The 17,494-nt window shown below is 39.6% G+C and overlaps 1 protein-coding gene across 3 annotated transcripts in view; it reads left to right on the top strand.

The window, feature by feature from the left end:
* Positions 1-1,397: 1,397 nt before the first annotated feature.
* The window catches only part of ate1 (arginyltransferase 1), a 66,357-nt gene continuing 50,260 nt past the window's right edge, over positions 1,398-17,494 (top strand). Inside the window, exons 1-7 of one of the 3 annotated variants that reach the window (XM_088086338.1) lie at positions 1,398-1,597; positions 6,122-6,185; positions 6,319-6,381; positions 6,588-6,691; positions 6,923-7,159; positions 13,065-13,279; positions 17,055-17,183. In XM_088086338.1, coding sequence (XP_087942464.1) covers positions 1,489-1,597; positions 6,122-6,185; positions 6,319-6,381; positions 6,588-6,691; positions 6,923-7,159; positions 13,065-13,279; positions 17,055-17,183 — 921 coding nt within the window. In that variant the 5' untranslated portion in view covers positions 1,398-1,488. The remainder of the gene's footprint in view (positions 1,598-6,121; positions 6,186-6,318; positions 6,382-6,587; positions 6,692-6,922; positions 7,160-13,064; positions 13,280-17,054; positions 17,184-17,494) is intronic. The other 2 variants (XM_088086336.1, XM_088086337.1) reach the window with 2 other exon arrangements.

Here is a 17,494-nt window from a genome sequence, read left to right on the forward strand (position 1 = left end):
GCAGATTGCACCAGCTGGAACGTCTCCCACAGATAGAATTCCTTCCGTGTTCATTGTTCAAGATGTTTTTGCCGAGAGCTGAATTACCTGCAGAGGTCTCCTCTCCAAAACTAACGGAGCTGGTTATTCAAGCACGCAAAAATACTTAATAAAGCAGTTGGACATTTCAATCCACATGTCCGTTCAGGAGGTTTTTACCAGGAGCTGAATTATTCGCAGAGGTCGCTTCCTTTCCAAAACAACCTGATGATTTAAACCAGTAAAAATACTGATTAAAGCAATCACATATAAAATAATCTGTGTTTTTCTAGTGGTCTTGTCGGAGAGTAGCCTCTAATTTTGGTGGCCAACGTGAAAACATGAATGGCCCTATATAGAGCCAGTGTTTGATTTGTCCTTTGTGGGCTACTATAGAAACACGGTGGTACAACACAGCGATCTCTGTAGATGAGGACCTGCTCCCTATGAGGGCAAATACGACTTGTTCTAAGGTTAAAAAAAACACTACAATCTTAGTTTCAGTAGATTATACATAAAAAACATAAAGAAAACATACTTATATTATATTCCTTTTCTGTCAATATATCCCCCTAAATTCACACTAGACCTTTAATTCCAGAAAAATGTGCAGCATAGTACCCTGATTTTGTGTATAGGCTTATTTAAACAGTCTTGGGAAGGTTCCTTTTGAAATGTAATTAATTACAGATTACTATTTACCCTCTTAGAAATGTAATAAGTTATGTAACTATTTTAGTGACTTCATCAAAGTAATGCAACAGTTGATTACTTTTCATTACTAACAAATGTTTTAAACACGGCTATAAAGCTGAGAAGAGTAAAACATAAGTGCATAAATGTTGCGCTCAAATTTGACTCAACGGCTTTACTGGCCTTTTTTGTCCAAAAATCTGCCCAAAGAAGGCATTCCTACATGGCAAAAAGATGTAAAGCAACAGAATGAATGTTTCATTCAAAATATAGACTTTTTACTCAAAAGATTTAATTTTCATATGTAACCTCATTGTAATCCAGAACATTTTGATTGGTAACTAATTTAATTAAATATTTTATCAGTATCTGAAAATGATTACAATTACATTTATTTTGTAATTTAATTAATGTAACTGGTTACATGTAACAAGTCACTCCCCAACACTATATTTAAGTTATTGCACACATTACATTTCAAGCGGGTTTTTTAATACTTAGTAATGCTATTCAGTTACATAACAGATGACTCTTTTAATAACTCTTTTGCTATCCTTACACTTATTATTTAAGGGGAACATTATGTGAACAAAAAGGTGGTTGATCATTTCGTTGATCGTTAGTCAGAAAAGGAGTTGGAGCTCCCACCATTGATGTATTTTTGGGAAGTCCCACTTGTCTTTCATGCAGCGCTGGTGACGTAACTGCAGTGGGCGGGGTTTGACACCCAGCAGTCCTTGCCCTGACACCGGGCAAACTCGGCTGTCATCTGACTCGATGCTAAAGATGGCAGGAAACAAGTCTTATACGATAGTTGAATATTTCGGCGGGGATTGTGGCTACCGCTGTGGTTACTGTAAAAACGATGAAGGGAACTTCTCTCACGGTAAGTGTCTAATCAAGTAGAGAAGAGACATAGCTAGTCGGTATCCCTGAACTGGCTTATGCTAACGACCTAGCCCCGTCTACATGCTGGAACAGTATCTGGTTTTGTAAGAGAACTATCTAATGTCGGTACTTTAACACTAATGCCAGAGAATTTGAGCAATATATGCTATATTTTCTGTATTTCGAGACCAGAGCCACATAGGTTGGCATACATCTAACGTTACTTAGATGGTGTCAGGTTATTAGCTAACTCAGTTTTTAGCCATTAGCATCCTACAGCCCTACTCTTATTTTCCTGGAAAACAAACCAAGCCTGTCCTCAAATAAGATAAGTTATTTAACGGAATGACTTAAAATTCCGAATTACTTTTCAGTTGGGCAATAATGTTTACTGTAGACTAACTCTGTAACATTAGCAGCTCAGCAATAGACTTGTTAACATATCCACTAGCATCAAGCTAACGATAGCTAACGACCTGTTAAGCTTTGTACCGGTAAGCATCAGGACAGGAAACCAAGGATGTTGTCCTCACGACTGAAAGTGCAGCTGTCTGGCTTTCGTTTTAGTGTGTCAGTGTTGTGAACTGGGGGCCTCTACATGTCAGTAAAAATAACTTACGGTAATGCTATCGTGTATTTACATATTAACTGACTGATGGTCAGTAAGAGCACATGGGTTTTATTTAACACTGCACAGATGAATATGCTGGTGGTCGCATAATGTAATAATCAGTGGACTGCTGCAACACAAACAGGAGATTAAACATGAGACAGATTTCGCAATATGCTTAAGCAGAAGACAGCCTGTTTATTTTAAGCACTGTATGTAATCTCAACAAAGTGTGCGTCTTTGTTATTGTTACTATAGCAGCATCATCTGAGATGAAAGCATAGCGGTACAAATAATTCATTTTTAGCCCTATTGTGCTGGGAAACTGATGCTGGAGTGCTCCTGTTTTTTGTTCAGATTAAGGAGATGGGGAAACCACTCAATCCAGCTGCAGTGGAAATGATTTTCCCTGATCCAGTAGTGATGGGTGGCCTAGGCTCTCTTCCAAGTGAACCCTGAAATAGTTTATTTGTAGTGATAATGTAAATAAACAAGGACTCCAAACAGTCAGTGGATTGAGAATTTAATTATGTTGGTTTATATGATATGCTTCCTTTTCTTTCTATACTCACACAGTCTAAATTTCATATGGCATGTCACCACTTTTTACTTAACACTCCCACCTGAAATTCCTGATTTCAAAACAACAAACTTCTTTGTGTACATCTGTTTGTCTGGATGATTTTCAAATGTCAGTCTTTCACAGTCACATAACTTTGAATGTAAAACGTCTGTCATCTGACAAACATTGTGAAAGTAGTCCAGTAAAAATATGTAAAAAACGGTATTTTTCAAGTCTTGCATCTAAGACAGCCACAAACCAAGAAGTAGCCAGTTTACCTACTACCTGTTATTTAGCTGAGAAGATGTCTTCCATGAAAGTGTTCAGAGTAAGGGTGACACAAAGTCACATGCCATAAAAATCCTGTACAAGACAGATGAGCAGAGCTTAAAGGGAACTAAGATTTGCCATACTGCACGTTGTGTTGAGAGGCTTTCATTTAAAAGCTGAACTGAGGTCAGTGTAACTTTGCATTTTTAGAAGTTCAGAGTTTAATGCTGAGCTATAAACAAATCTGAGTAAGAAGATGGGAAGGGATTTTCTGTTTGGGACAGAATGGTGTCATCAGAGCAGGTGAACAGGGGAGAGACAGGTGGACTATAATTAGGGTTCAGTGAGTTCTTAATGCAGTCAGTGAGCGATTGGGCTCAGAGCCCGCAGACGAGAGCTGTTTTCTAATCTAAGATAAGAGTGGTAATCTGGATGTTATGTCATGGGGTCACGTCAGGTACTGCGGAAGAAGGAAGAATGTACTCCCTGAGTGATTCTGCGAAGTGTAAAAGGTCAGTCTGTAGGTTCATTGTGTGAATACTGGTTAAATAAGTGCACTAAACAACTGTAGAGGTCAACACATTATTTCAATCCACTGAGGTTCAGTTAATTATTTTCAGGGTTCAGCAAAAAAACACACTTCCGATTTTCTAGTTGTTCTTCCACTATAATTTCTTATATTATATTCTCGCTGTAGTTTTTGTATTTTCCTTGGATAACATGCAAAGCAGTCTACAGATCAACACAGTGATTGGTATTTACATACTGATGATAAGTGTTTCTAATGTAAACTTTTACAAGCAGGTGCTCAGTGAGATAATGTTTTCACTCAGTGTGATTGGTGCAGTGATGTTATCAACAGTGTTGTTACATGCAAAGCAAATGCGACCACACGCAACAGAGACCAACATCTGCCCTCCTCTGTGTCACTGTGTTTGTCGTGGCTCGGGGGAGGCATGACAGACACCTGATCTCCTTATGGATCAGGTGTGAACAATGGAAGGGCACTCCCATTGTGCTGTGACGATAGCCGCTGTTGCACTTAAGCTGACATGCCATGGCTTTTTTTGCACTATAACCTTTTTTAAACTTTGGACTTTCAGCTTGATTTATCAGGCTTTTTTTCAGACAAGCTTTCGACTTTTGTGTCATTCCTGTCCTGCCCCATATTGACGAGCTCTTTTGAGTTGATACGCAGTGTTATAAATATATCATATTTTCTTTACATCACGTTTTGAGCATACTTATTGCTTTTAAAAACAAGACTAAAATTAGCATTTCACATGCAAATTCATATGACAGCCTGACAGCTCTGTCATTGCTGAGGTCATGGGGATTTTTGGACTCAAGAATTTTGGTCAAAGGGGCCAAAAACCCTGATGGATTACACACTTAATATATGATAAGGGCATGAATATGTGGTATTTAAACATAACTCCCCAGGATCTTAAATTATAACTACATGCTGTCTGTGTTCTCGGGTGTCAGTCTTGTTCATGGCAGTGAAAAGAACAAGAAGGTCTCCTTTTATTCTGCATGTTTCTTTCTGTTCTGTGTTTTCATTTAAAGGATAACAACTGAACATTTACCTTCTCAAATGTGGGATGAACATTTACGATTGCCCATTTAATCATCTGTTTTATCAATGACATTGTCAAAAAATTGTATGAACAAATTTTATCATGCGTTTGATCTGATGTGACCCATTTATTCAGTTCAGTCAGTGAAAAATAAAGACACAAATACTTTTATTGTCATTAATGCGGCACAGATTTTGACATTGTTCTTTATTATGGTGATTATACTTGAACTATAAATATATAAGTATTTTAAAAAGAAAACCTGAAGTCTTGCTGCTGTATCTGCCAGCCTTAGAGCAGTCATTTACTGTTTCGCTGTTGTAGTGTGTCTCTTGGATCACACTGTGTCGTCCCCTTGTCTCTGTGGAATCTGGCTAAACACCACTCTCCTGGGACATAGGACATTATACACAGTTGCAAAGTCAGTGTGTGTTGTGTGAACTGTTGTACAGTCAATTCCCTTGGTTTTAGATGTAATCTGATGGTGGTTGTCAAGACTTCGTTTCTGGTGCATGTGTGTGTGCAAACTGTGTATTTGGTTGCAGTGGAGAAGGTCAGGAGTTGAAATGGGGCGCTCAGACCTCAGTTCTGGGAAGTAGGATCCAAGCTGCTGCGGACACAAATAATACATTAGCATGTCACCACTGGGGACTGCGGGAATATGCTTTGGGGAGGACACTGTAATTTGAGATAAAACGAAATTGTGGACGCCAATACCAGTACTGATTATTAGTACTTAATAAGACTGATAACCGATATTTGGAACCAATATGCTTTTGCAATAAAAATTAAAATAATTCTGTCAAAATCTAGAATTTGAAATATAACAAACTCCAACACAAACCTTTGTTTAAATGCTCTTAGCAAATGTTGAATCAAAACTAAAACTGTCAACATCATTTACAGCAAGTTCCCTGCAACTTTTTTATAAAGTTCAGTGAAGATTTAATTTAAAAAATAATGAATAAAGATAGGTCCTTGAGTTTTTACAAAGTAAAGTTCCTCCCATGCTGACACTATCTTTGTGTGAATTGCAGACTGCCTTCCCTGGTGTTGGCTGAGTGTAATATGCACGCTTTTTCATTGATTAATTTTATTGGTGATTATTAGAATAAAAACGCAGACACAAATAATCGGCAAAATGCCAAATATCGGCTCTGATAATTGGCCAAGCGAATAGTTAACCCCTGGATTCTAATATGATTTCTTATAAATTTGGCATTGGACGGCATGTTCTGATCGTATACATTCAAATTATTAAAATATTAATTAAATGTTTAAAAGTTATGATCCTGGGGCGCCTGGTGGCTCAGTGGATAGAGCAGCGCCCCATGTGCAGAGGCTGTGTCCTCGCCGCAGCGTGCCACAGGTTCGAGTCCGGCCTCAGTCCTTTGCTGCATGTCTCCCCCTCTGTCTCTACCCCTTTCACGCTCACACTGTCCTATCGATTAAAGGCAATAAGAACCCCAAAAAAAGTTATGATCCTTTTGTTTTCTCCAGGGATGTGGTCTCACACCATGACAGTACAAGACTACCAAGACCTCATAGACCGAGGATGGAGAAGGTGAGTGGCTATTTCATGCAGTCCTGTTTACTTACATTATCTACTTCATGAATTTGCTTATTAACACAATTTAGTTTTTTTTAAGTCATTGATAATGTGTAAAGTAAACCTTATCTGCCATTGTCTTTTTCAGAAGTGGGAAATACGTCTATAAGCCCAAAATGAACAAGACATGCTGTCCACAGTACACCATCAGGTAAGTTTACCCACTAGATTTCTATTCTCTACCATTCAATTTACTTCAGAACTGACAAGACCAGAAAAACATGGAACACAAGAGGATGACCCATGGTAGTTTGGTATAATAAATCACCTATTAAATATGTGCATAACAATAAAAATTACTACAAATACAAATGTTGCTCCTCTAACATAACTTTTACCTTTGTGCGCTCTGTCAAGATGTCATGCACTAAAGTTCCAGCCTACCAAATCCCACAAGAAAATCCTGAAGAAGATTAACAAATTCATTTCCAAAGGGGAATTGCCAAAAATACAGGATGATGGTGAGATTTTTTAATGCATATGTATTATCTAACTGTATTGATATATAGTATATGCATGAAAAAATAGAAAAGCCGCAGTCAGCAGCCAACACTAATGGATTATTGGACTGTGTATGCATCAAAGTGCATGGTTGGAACCACAGTAAGAAATGGACACAAATTTAAAAGAGTGTTGGCACTGTGGCTCTGTAGTACACATTATGTGGTGTAAACACTTTTGTGCTTTTGCAGGGGAGCCAATGGACTCTGTGTGTGAAGAAGCAGGTCCACAGGAACCGAGTAAAGCGTGTCACTCAGACGTGACGTGTGCTGCTATCACAGACATTCAGAAGGAACTGCCAGAGTGTCCTGCTATCACAGAAGTTCAGAAGGAGGTAGCGGATGCCGCACCTGCCGGCTCAGAAACATCAAGAAGGGATCCGGTGTCCGTCTCAGATGAAAGAACAACAGCCAAAGCTCCTAAACCAGGTAAGAAGTCTGATTCCCTTTCAGCTGATCATGCTCATCAACCTCAATGTGTTTTTTTGCTGTTACTGAAAATTGAGTACTAAAATAATCGTTGCTTATTAGTAATGTCATTACAAAGCATTATTTATGATTCATAATTTCCTTTATTGGGACAGTTTTTCCTGAGTTTTTACTTATTTAAACAGCAGCTTTTTTGTTTTGTTTTTCATACAAACCAGGAACCAGCTGCAATGATTAGTCGATTAACTGATTAGAAAAAAAAACCCTCTTTTTGATATTCATTTATTTCCTTTCGGTACTTTTTTCTGGCAAAAATGACCAAATATTCACTGAGTTCTTCTTTAAGCTCCTCAGATGTATGATTTTTATGCTTCTGTCACTCAAATTTGATAGCAAACTAAAGTAAATATGTTTGGGTGATGGACTGTTGATTGAATAAAATGAGCAATTTGAACAAATCTAACACACATTTTTCAACATTTTTACATTTTATAGACCAAACAATGAATCAGTAAATCAAGGAAATAATTGGCAGATAAATCGATCATGATGATTGTTAGTTGCAGTTCTACATTATTCAGTGAACTTTGGCAGCTTATGCTGAATGTACAGTATTTTATGCAGCCTTAAAGGAATACCTCATTCACAAAATTGCCAATTGCAAATAAATTAGTCATTCTGTATTACTTTGAATTGGTAAAGAAAATGTTTTTTTTAAGCATGCCCCCACAGAAGAAGGCAAACATTTTGATTTATTGATGGATTGGCAACCAAGTTAGCACAATCTTAAACATTCCCTCAGTAACGTGCAACTTACACATTGATGCAGCAGTAATATTATCCCAAAACATCACATATAGTAGTAAAACACTTACTTACTTAGGGAACATTTTACTGCACAATGAGACCTTATACTTTTCATACTTGAAATGGAGTATTTTCACTGTGTGTTATTAGTACTAGGATGTTCCTGTCACCTTCAACTTTATTACACCACGTAGCAGGTGGTAGAGGAAGGTTCATTAAGTGTTTTGTGAATAAACCTGCTCATGTAGGCAGGACACAAGTTTAAAAAAAAAACAAAAAAACCAAAAAACAAAAACTGAGACACATTAAACAGCTTAAGATTTGATTAAAATAATGACCATTCACTAGAATCATTTATGAGACTGCCACTGTGGTGCTCCACAATAGCTGAAGCACCAGTGCCCACCACTGTGTGTCACTGTTCACTTTTGAATAGCCTCCCCTGTGCAGCAGCACGTTGAATGAGGCTGATGTCTGTGTTTGCAGGAGTGTGTCTGCTTTGAGCTTATCTGTCTTGTTCTCCTCTTTACTCTGCAGTACAGGATATTCTTACAGCCAACTCACAGTAATGAATAAATAACACTCACAGTAAGGAGATAATAAACTTCTATTAGACACAGGAAGCAGCACTTCTAACAACTGCTCGTGTTTCAGGCCTCAACCACTTTTTCCCCTCTCAAACCTCTAATGAGAACAAGACCCCACGCTCATTAATCAAAAGGTAGGGACGCACACTGGAGCAGGAAAACTTGGTGTTGGCACATCCAGATGTAGACATAAACATACAGAGAAAACTTTAAGCAGTGCCAGTGTCCTTCTGCTCTTACTCCTGTGTCAGCACCATGGTCTGCTTCCTCAGACTGTCAGAAATAACACGCCTTTTCAGGAGGCAAGTAAGGAGGAAGCAAGAAGGATTTACTATGTCGGGCCGGTGGTTCTCCACTCCCCCCTAATTCACCTCCAACAGAAAACACCTGGACATATCTTTGCTCTAGTTTTATGACTGGAGCGCTTTACAGCTTTGGGCAGCTTCCAGTTCTAGCTTGAGAAAACATGGCTCCCCATTTTCCATACAGTTCAAGCAAAGCCAGAGGTAAACAGATACAGCAGCAGGCTACGTATGGAATGCTGTGTTTTGCAAAGCTGTCCTAGGATCTGAAAAAGTAGTGAAACTTGCTCATATGTTTATATCAGTTTGAAATGAGGTCTTAACTCGATTCTGAAGACAGTGTAGTGTTGTCAAAAATATTGATGTATCGACAGATATTATACTATTGAAACTCATTTTCGCAGTATCAATACACTGGTACCAGCTGCGCTTTCTTATTTGTTCCTATTGTTAATTTTTGCTGCAGTCATTCAGCTTTGCTCTGAAAAATAAAAGATGTAGCTTCCTTGCTCAGCCTTGTTATATTTATCTTTATATATATAAAAAAATAATGTTATATCTGGTGTCATTTTTCTCCTGTGGTATCAAAAATGGTACAAAAAGGCTTGGGAGCAGTCTATTTTTTTGTACCTTCAAACCTTTCTGAAATTTTACTGGCGTATATGGTATACGAAGGTATTTGTATGCAGCTATTCTGTACTGACATGCAAGCTGAGACCGTTTTAATTGCGCCAACGCCTCGTTTTCACATAGTTTTGTGCACGTATGTGAGTCAACCGGAAGTCCATTAATTCCTAGGAGAGCGTCAGTTATCTCTGATGTAATTGCAAAACTCCTTCTTCCTTTTTTTTGTCCCGGTCCAGAGTTTGATTGCATGTTTAATCAGCTAGCTAATGTTGTCAGCATGGTAGCTGTGTATCATACAAAGTACGTACAGAATGTATCATACATGCTTTCTCAAATAGTCCACAAAACTGGCTACACACCTGACAGGCCAACCTCCTTATTTATTTGTCGCCATGCAGTATGGGTCCTGTTTTGCCTCTGTACTGCTCCATGTACATTTTAACTCGACTGGATGGTTAAAAATACTCAAAATTAACTTTTTTTTGCTATATCTGTGGTGGTATTGCTATCCATGAAGAGTTGCATTTCCTCACATTGAACACTAGAGGCTAACTCCATATACTATACTGACATGACACAAAACAAAAACTGAGTGCAAGTCAGGGGTTAATACCGTCAATGTGCCAGATTATGGTATAGTTTAAATGTTAGCATCCATCTGTAAGAAGCAGGAAGCTGTATATTGTAGGAAGCAGTATGGTGTGTGTTTTAAGTAAGCAGAATAAATAGTACAGACAGTATAGTTTCCCAAGAGAATACTCTCTGTAAAATGATAAAGTGACACTGCATACCTCTATGTTATGTATTTACTGGCTGCTTACAGATGATAGCATCCTCCTCCCACAGTAAATTAATGCAGTGTCTCCTCGTGTTTACATGCAAGAAAGCAGTAATGTCACAATGCCAGACAGTTTAGGCTGATTTTGAGAGTTGTATGTGTGTTTGGGGAAGCGGGGAGGGAAAGTGTCACAGCTTTTATGAAGTGCTAACTGCTGGAGCGGGAGCATGTGCCTTCCACAGGAACTGATCTGTCAGACTTTATCTTCTCAACGGCCGTATACACTGTCCTCAGGAGTACCTGTGTGTGTCTGTGCGTGTGAGACAGAGAGAGAGAGAGTGTGTGTGTAGGGAGAGTGCAATAAGAGGGAAGAGAGGCATGTGGTCAGAGTGATCGTGGATAAAGGCTGATGTGTTTGTGGTTGAGATGGTGGGATGAACACAGTTCAGACTCTGTGTGACCGGTCTGTCTTGACCTTGTCATATTTATTCAAAGAGATGAAAACCATTTCACTACGCTTTAACTCTCAGGGTTGGATGTTTATATCAGGGACAGTTTGCTCAGAAATACTCACCAGCTTTTAGTGCCTCGAGTGCCATTTACTATTAAAGACCAATACAGGAAACAGGGACACTGAGATGATACAAGAAACGGGTCATTTTCCATCTACTAAATAGTAAGATTTGTGTTATAATGTGAAAAAAAATGTTTACAAAAACACAGCAGGTAATGACACAAAACTTAAGTCTTAGCTGTATTAAAATTAAGTTACATAACACTAGAATAATTGGCGATTGTTGTAGTCCTCAAGTTGTACGTTGACCCTTTACTTTCAAAAGTCAGAATTTTAACATAAATCACAAAATAAGCCAGAAAATGCCTATACTTCCTGCTGTGGTCTGTTTTTACAGTTCACAGGACACAAGCTGTACCTTACAGTAGAAAACGACTTGAGTCAGCTGAAGCTGAACGCTGCCAGTGAACTTTGGCCAGTGCCAGAGGTTCCCTCTCCCCCTGTCAGGACCGGGCGTCCCTCCCTTCTGCGTTACGTTAACACAGGGGAAAGTTAGTAAATGAGCTGATGGCGGCGGCTGGCAATCGGACAAGCAGGAAATGGCTCTCGTTTCCTTATTGCTCCAAACAGGATGTGGGCGTGTAAACTGTTGACATGGGATGCCCGGAGAGCTGGAGGGCTTGGCAAGAACCCAGGAGGAGGTGGTGGTGGTAGAGGAGGAGGAGGAGGAGGAGAAGAGGGATAAGAAGCAGGGAGACGGAAATAGAGATTCAGTTGCTTTAGAGAATGTACATGTTGGTCTTGTTGAGAGAAAAAAACGGAGGAAGTGTGTGAGTGTGTGTTCTGCTAGTAACTACCTCATCCATGTGCCCACATAGCTAACTAAAATCTGTTATCTTTGATTAATTATGTCTTCTTTTTCTTCTGTTCCTTTATAAATACACACTGGATAGCTGCAAATCATTTGGGAAGATCATATTGTTTTATAGCCTCCTAAGCAAAGATGTGATGTAAAGACTATTTGGGCAGGGACTCGAGGGGATGACTTCCATAGGCCTCTCTGTTGAAACTGGTTTCTTATGCTGGGATACACTTAAGGTAAACATGGCAGCCCATTTGCCCAGAGGAGCAAAATCCATCGGAAACATGGTTTAACACTCACAAGATCAGCCCCAAAATTGTCTTTCATCAATACCAGCAGCTTGAAATGACCACCTTTCTTACTTCTATGTTAAGTCTTAAAAGAACAGCTCAACCCCAAGTCAAAAGTACATGTTTTCCCTCTTACCTCTGGTGCTATTTATCAGTCTAGAAGTCTAGACTTTTTTGGTGTGAGTTGGTGAATGTTGGCGATATCGGCCATAGAGATGTCTGCCTTCTCTCAAATATAATGGAACTAGTTGGCACTCAGCTTGTGGTGCTCAAAGCACCAAATACAAAAAATCAACCATTCAACAGCAATGTCTGTTTTAACATATCATGACCCGATTACTCAAGATAATCCACAGACCTTGTTGTGAGCATTTTCATATAGGAACTTTTTTCTTTTCCATCCAATTACACCCACAAACTGAATCACCATGCAGAAAGAAGCATGCATCTACTCATGGATGAGAGGCTTCTGCTTGTGTTAGGGTGGGATGTAAACATTAATGGTGTCCTCCTTGGCCGAGCCATAGAGTGAGCTAGCTCACTAGTGCTAGGTGAGCTAGCAGTAGATACATGCTTCCTTCTGAGCAATGATGTGGTTGCCAGATGTAGTTTGGTAGAAAAAAAGTAGTTCTTACATGAAACTGCTCACAACAAGTTCTGTGGATTATCTTAAATTACTGGGTCAGGAGTTTTGGAAAGAAACATTGCTGTCAAATGTATTTTTTTGGCACTTTGAGCACCACGAGCCGAGCATCATCCAAATCCATTACATTTTGAGAGAAGGCAGACATCTCTATGACTGATATCTCCAACACTCGGCAACTCATGTCAAAACAATCTAAATTGATAAATAGCGCTACAGGTACGAGGGAAATCAAGTACTTTTGATTTTGGTGTGAACTGTCCCTTTAAGTCTGACGGCAGCATGAAAGCAAAACTTGTTATCCGTATCCAAAAAATGAATCCCAAATTAATTCTCATTATTGCCTTTCCCCCTCCATACTCTCACCTGGAAATGCATTAAAAATACCCTGCTAAGATCAATTAAGAATGATGTTTTTGTGGCCCACCACCTAACCAGTACTTTTTGGAAAGATTTGACAGCTGTTCCCCTCTTCTCTCTTTTCTCTGGGAGCAGGGCTTGGAGCTGATCCTGGCCGGCCACCATGTCGGAAGGCCAAAGACTTAAGAAAGGAACGACGTCTTCAGAAAGAGCAAGTTAGACAACACACTGATGGGGTCTCTTCCATCGTCTCTCCTACCCCACCCGCTCCCACTCAGACCAGCCAACCAAAGCCCCTGGAAGATTTCATCAATGAGTCACTGCCTGAAAACTCTTCTCATTGCCTTGAGGTGAGCAGAAATATAGAGAAGGTACTTTCTTTTCTCTTTTTATGTGAGTTGGAATAAACCTTAGCCTACTGTGATGATTCCAGCTATCATTAAGAAATAGTGTTCTTGTTGAGTTCTCGGTCTCCATAATGTTTGGATTCAGTTAGCTTGAAAATTTGGTTTCATGGAGCCCTCTTAGCTCCAGTGACTTCACCATGTGTTTATGTGTGCGGAGAGGATAGCTGGCCAGAGTGGAGTGGAAAAACCACCTCTTCCCAAGTTTGAATTCAACTAAATGACAGGCACACCACACAAACTGGGTCGCGTTACCCTGCTGATGACATTAAAACCACAGCTCCCAGCTCAGCCGGTACAAGAGGACATGGAAATGAACTTTTGGCAGGAGAGCAGAACAATGTAGAAACATCCCTGGCGAAGGCCTCAAGCTGAGGTTGGTACAGTAACGTCATTCTTGGTCTTGACCAAGATTTGAGCCAGATGCAGTGATGAACCAGGCAGTGTCTGTCTCTTGTCTGCATACCCCCTGAGACTAGACCGGCAGGACCTCCTCCCAGTCAGCTCTTTCCAATTGGACTCATTTGTTTGCCTGCAATTATCACTCCATTTCACTAAGTGGGCATGAACACAAGGTCATCCTCTGCGAAGGAAGGTTAATTATACATTTAACAAGTCAAATAATTGAGAGATTTCTCCATTTGAGCCTTTTAGCTGTTGCATGTTATTGCATGAGGCCAGGCTGCATCAGATTTGTGGCTAAAGGACAATTTGGATGATGAGCAGTTGAAAGAATCTGATGCTGAGTCTTGGGCTTCTGTCTTGTTGACTGAGCTACAAGCTTTAAGAGGTTTCCATGCCAGTTCCAGAGGAAAGATGTTTACTCTAGAGGAGTGGTTCCCAAATGGTCCAGTTACAGGTTCCCAATTTCTCCTTAGTGATTAGTTCAAGATCTACACTCTGGATAAAATACCACATTTCCAATTTTATTTCACAAGATGTAAACAACACGTTGGCTTAGAACACTAAGAAATAAAACATATTGCAAGAATAAACATAAGCAGCACTTCAAATTAAAAGCTCTAAGCCAGAAATTCACTATTCACTACATCAGACTAAAGTGTGTTTTTATATAACTTGACATGTTCATATTTGCTGTCCATTCAGAGTGGACCAGTGACCCACTTCTGAACCACAACCCACTAGTTCAGAAACACAGCTCTAGAGCATACAAATGTATTGAAAGCTCCATTTCACCGAAAGCACATCTTATAAGATATCACGCTACTTGTCCGGTGAGAACACTCTGTAGCATAGGGACATTTATGAACAATATATAGAGGAATTATTGTCATAGGTTTACCTTTGATTACTACTCAGCTGAGATGTCTCTTTTTTTGCCCTGATTGTTGCAGATTCTGGCATCTGTGGCCTTGCAGAATCTTAAGATTATTTGTTGGGCTTTTTGCCTTTATTAGATAGGACAGCTTTAAGTTTGAAAGGGGGAGAGAGAGGGAATGACATGCAGCAAAGGGCCGGGGCTGGAATTGATCCTGTGGCCACTGTGGCGAGGACATAGCCTCTGTACATGGGGTGCCCGCTCTATCAGCTGAGCAGCTGGGTGCCTGTCCTTGCAGTAACTTCTTATTATTTTAAGTAATTTAAATGTATAGCAATGGAATTATTCACTGTGACAGGGAAAACAAGTACAGATGTACCATATGTACAGGACTAAGGTTTGTTAGCTCAGCCGTGGCCTGAAATGCAGCTGTGGTTTCAGTAACCACCACCAGGGGTCAGTGTGAGAACATGATTCAGAGCCCCTCAGGCACCTTGGGAAAGTATGGAACTGTTCACCCACTATTCCCCTCAAGAGTCCTCTCTGCTGTCTCCACACTTTACTCATATTTTCTCAGCATTTTCCTCTAAATCTCCAATTGCTAACATGCAATGGTCCTGCAATCAGTTGTCTCCTCTATTATATTTCTTAATAATGGTGTTCGGTAAGGTCTTGCATAACAGGTTCATATCGTCGCATCTTTCATTAAAACTTTTGGTAAACCATGATGTTTCATTTGAGTTAAAGTTAAACAAAAGCCACTGTTATTATGTGACTTCATTTGAACGTTCATAAAGCGGTCAGGTGTCAAATTTCAAGTCTTGTTATGAGAATTGCTAAAAATTCATTTCCATGTCGTCCACTATCTGCTGCAGTGTTGTTTCACCAAAAGCAGTCCAGCCTATCAAAATATATCTCTTACTTAGAGCGAAATGAAAAGGGCCGAACTAGCACTGTCCTTTTATGTAAGAGGCCCAACGTCCGTGTTTGACTAAACGATGTAGATGCCAAGTTGTCATATGAGAGAACCCCACTTAGGTCCAACTCAAACAAACACTAGATTCAATTCCTCGATCCGGTCCGTCCCGGGGATTCATATGGCACAGCCTCTGTGGCCAATAAAAGCTTCCAAACGAAGAGACGGTTAATTAAATGGGGCCAGAGGATGAAGACAGTGAATTGTTGTTTTCGTTTGTGTGACATTAGCAACACTCAGAGAATTTTCCTTTCCACAAGTATTTCTATCACAGGCTTTTCGTGATTCTCCCTGTTAAGTATGATTTACAGCACTGTAAAAATGTTCTTATAAAGAATGCATCTTTCATGTGCATGTATGGATTCATGCATTTAAAAACTTTTGCAAGCTTTCTTACAAGGACATGGACGTGTCAGTGTGTGTCCTGCTCATCGTAATTTTTAAAAGTATACACTAAATATTGTAGCCCAATCGCTAATGGGATTCTGAGGCTGATACTTATATTGATAATATATCAGCCAATAGTATTTCTTTTGGTTTTTTTTTACACAAACCAACAGTGCAACCAAGAGACAAACAGACTGGGACATTTCACAGTTGCCAGTGCTCTCAGTTGGGCCAACTATGTAACAGTGACCTTGTTTCTAAATGACACCAAAAGTACTTTTGCATTTCTCTGAAGGCATTTTTGGTTACTTATCGACCCGCATACACTGATGCGATCATCTGCAATAAGCTTACGTTGCCCATTTATTGGTCCAGATCTTCTGGACACAAATTTAGGAATAATAATTCATTTAAAGAACAGTAATTGATATATTAAAGATCGGCAAAAGAAATAAAACAGGTGATTAGTTTACCTTAATCTGAAACTTCTCTGCACACTCTAATTTCTGTTTGGTATGATCAAGATTGAGAATACTTCAGTCTCAGATGACATGGTGAAGCACTGGGAAGGGCCTCATAAACACAATATTAGGAGTATATAGAAAGTAAATAGGCCAATGATTACTTCTTCTTTTTGAGGATCTCTATATGGATTTGTGAGCTATTAAAGCAAATGCTTGTTACATTCGTTGTTATTTTCAGTAATGCCAGCTGTTTCTGTAATGATGGAGATGGGCATAATACACCCTCTTTGTATCATTCTTGTTTTCCCATCAAGCCACATCTGCTATTGGTGAAAAGAAGACCATTTACTGAAAAAAAAACAAAAAAAACCATTCAAACTGATTTTTTTTCTTCACATTTTATCTGTAAAATGGCTTTAAATCTTCATAGGTGAGTCACCCAGCCAGAAGAGGGTGTGTCATGTCTGTCTCCCTTTACACTCTTTTCACAACTTCAGCTCTCTTTGATTTGTGACAATATCGTCCTCTTTAAGGATTTGAATCACCACTTATGTTACTCTCAGTACTCTTTTCCATTTTGATATTAACCTTTGTCTGCACATATTCTTTTTGAAGGTGAGGCTAGTGCGCTCCAATCCCCCTAGCCCGCAGTTCAAAGCCTCTTTCGACGCCTCCTACCAGGTGTACAAACTCTACCAGATGGCCATTCACAAGGACCCTCCTGACAAACCCTCCGAGAGCCAGGTCAGAGGGTGGGGGGCATAGGTCGACCTGCTGAGGGGTAGCGAGGGAGGGAGGGAGAGGGTCTACACGTTTGGATACCAGAGGCATCAAATTGGTTTTGTCTTGCTCTAATCTCTAATGAATATGTTGTCATGGCCCTTTTGTATTTTCATATCATAGAATGGACTTACATGCATCATTGCTTCAACAGTACCCTTATACTAAGAGCTGGATGTTCTTCAAATATCAGAGGTGTGGACTTGAGTCACATGATTTTCATGACATTCACTTGAGTCAGACTTAGTCAAATATTTGATGACTTGATTAACTTG

The sequence above is a fragment of the Plectropomus leopardus genome, chromosome 13 (assembly GCF_026936395.1).
Source record: "Plectropomus leopardus strain MGB_pleo_1.0 chromosome 13, ASM2693639v1, whole genome shotgun sequence".
Classification (NCBI taxonomy): Eukaryota; Metazoa; Chordata; class Actinopteri; order Perciformes; family Serranidae; genus Plectropomus; species Plectropomus leopardus.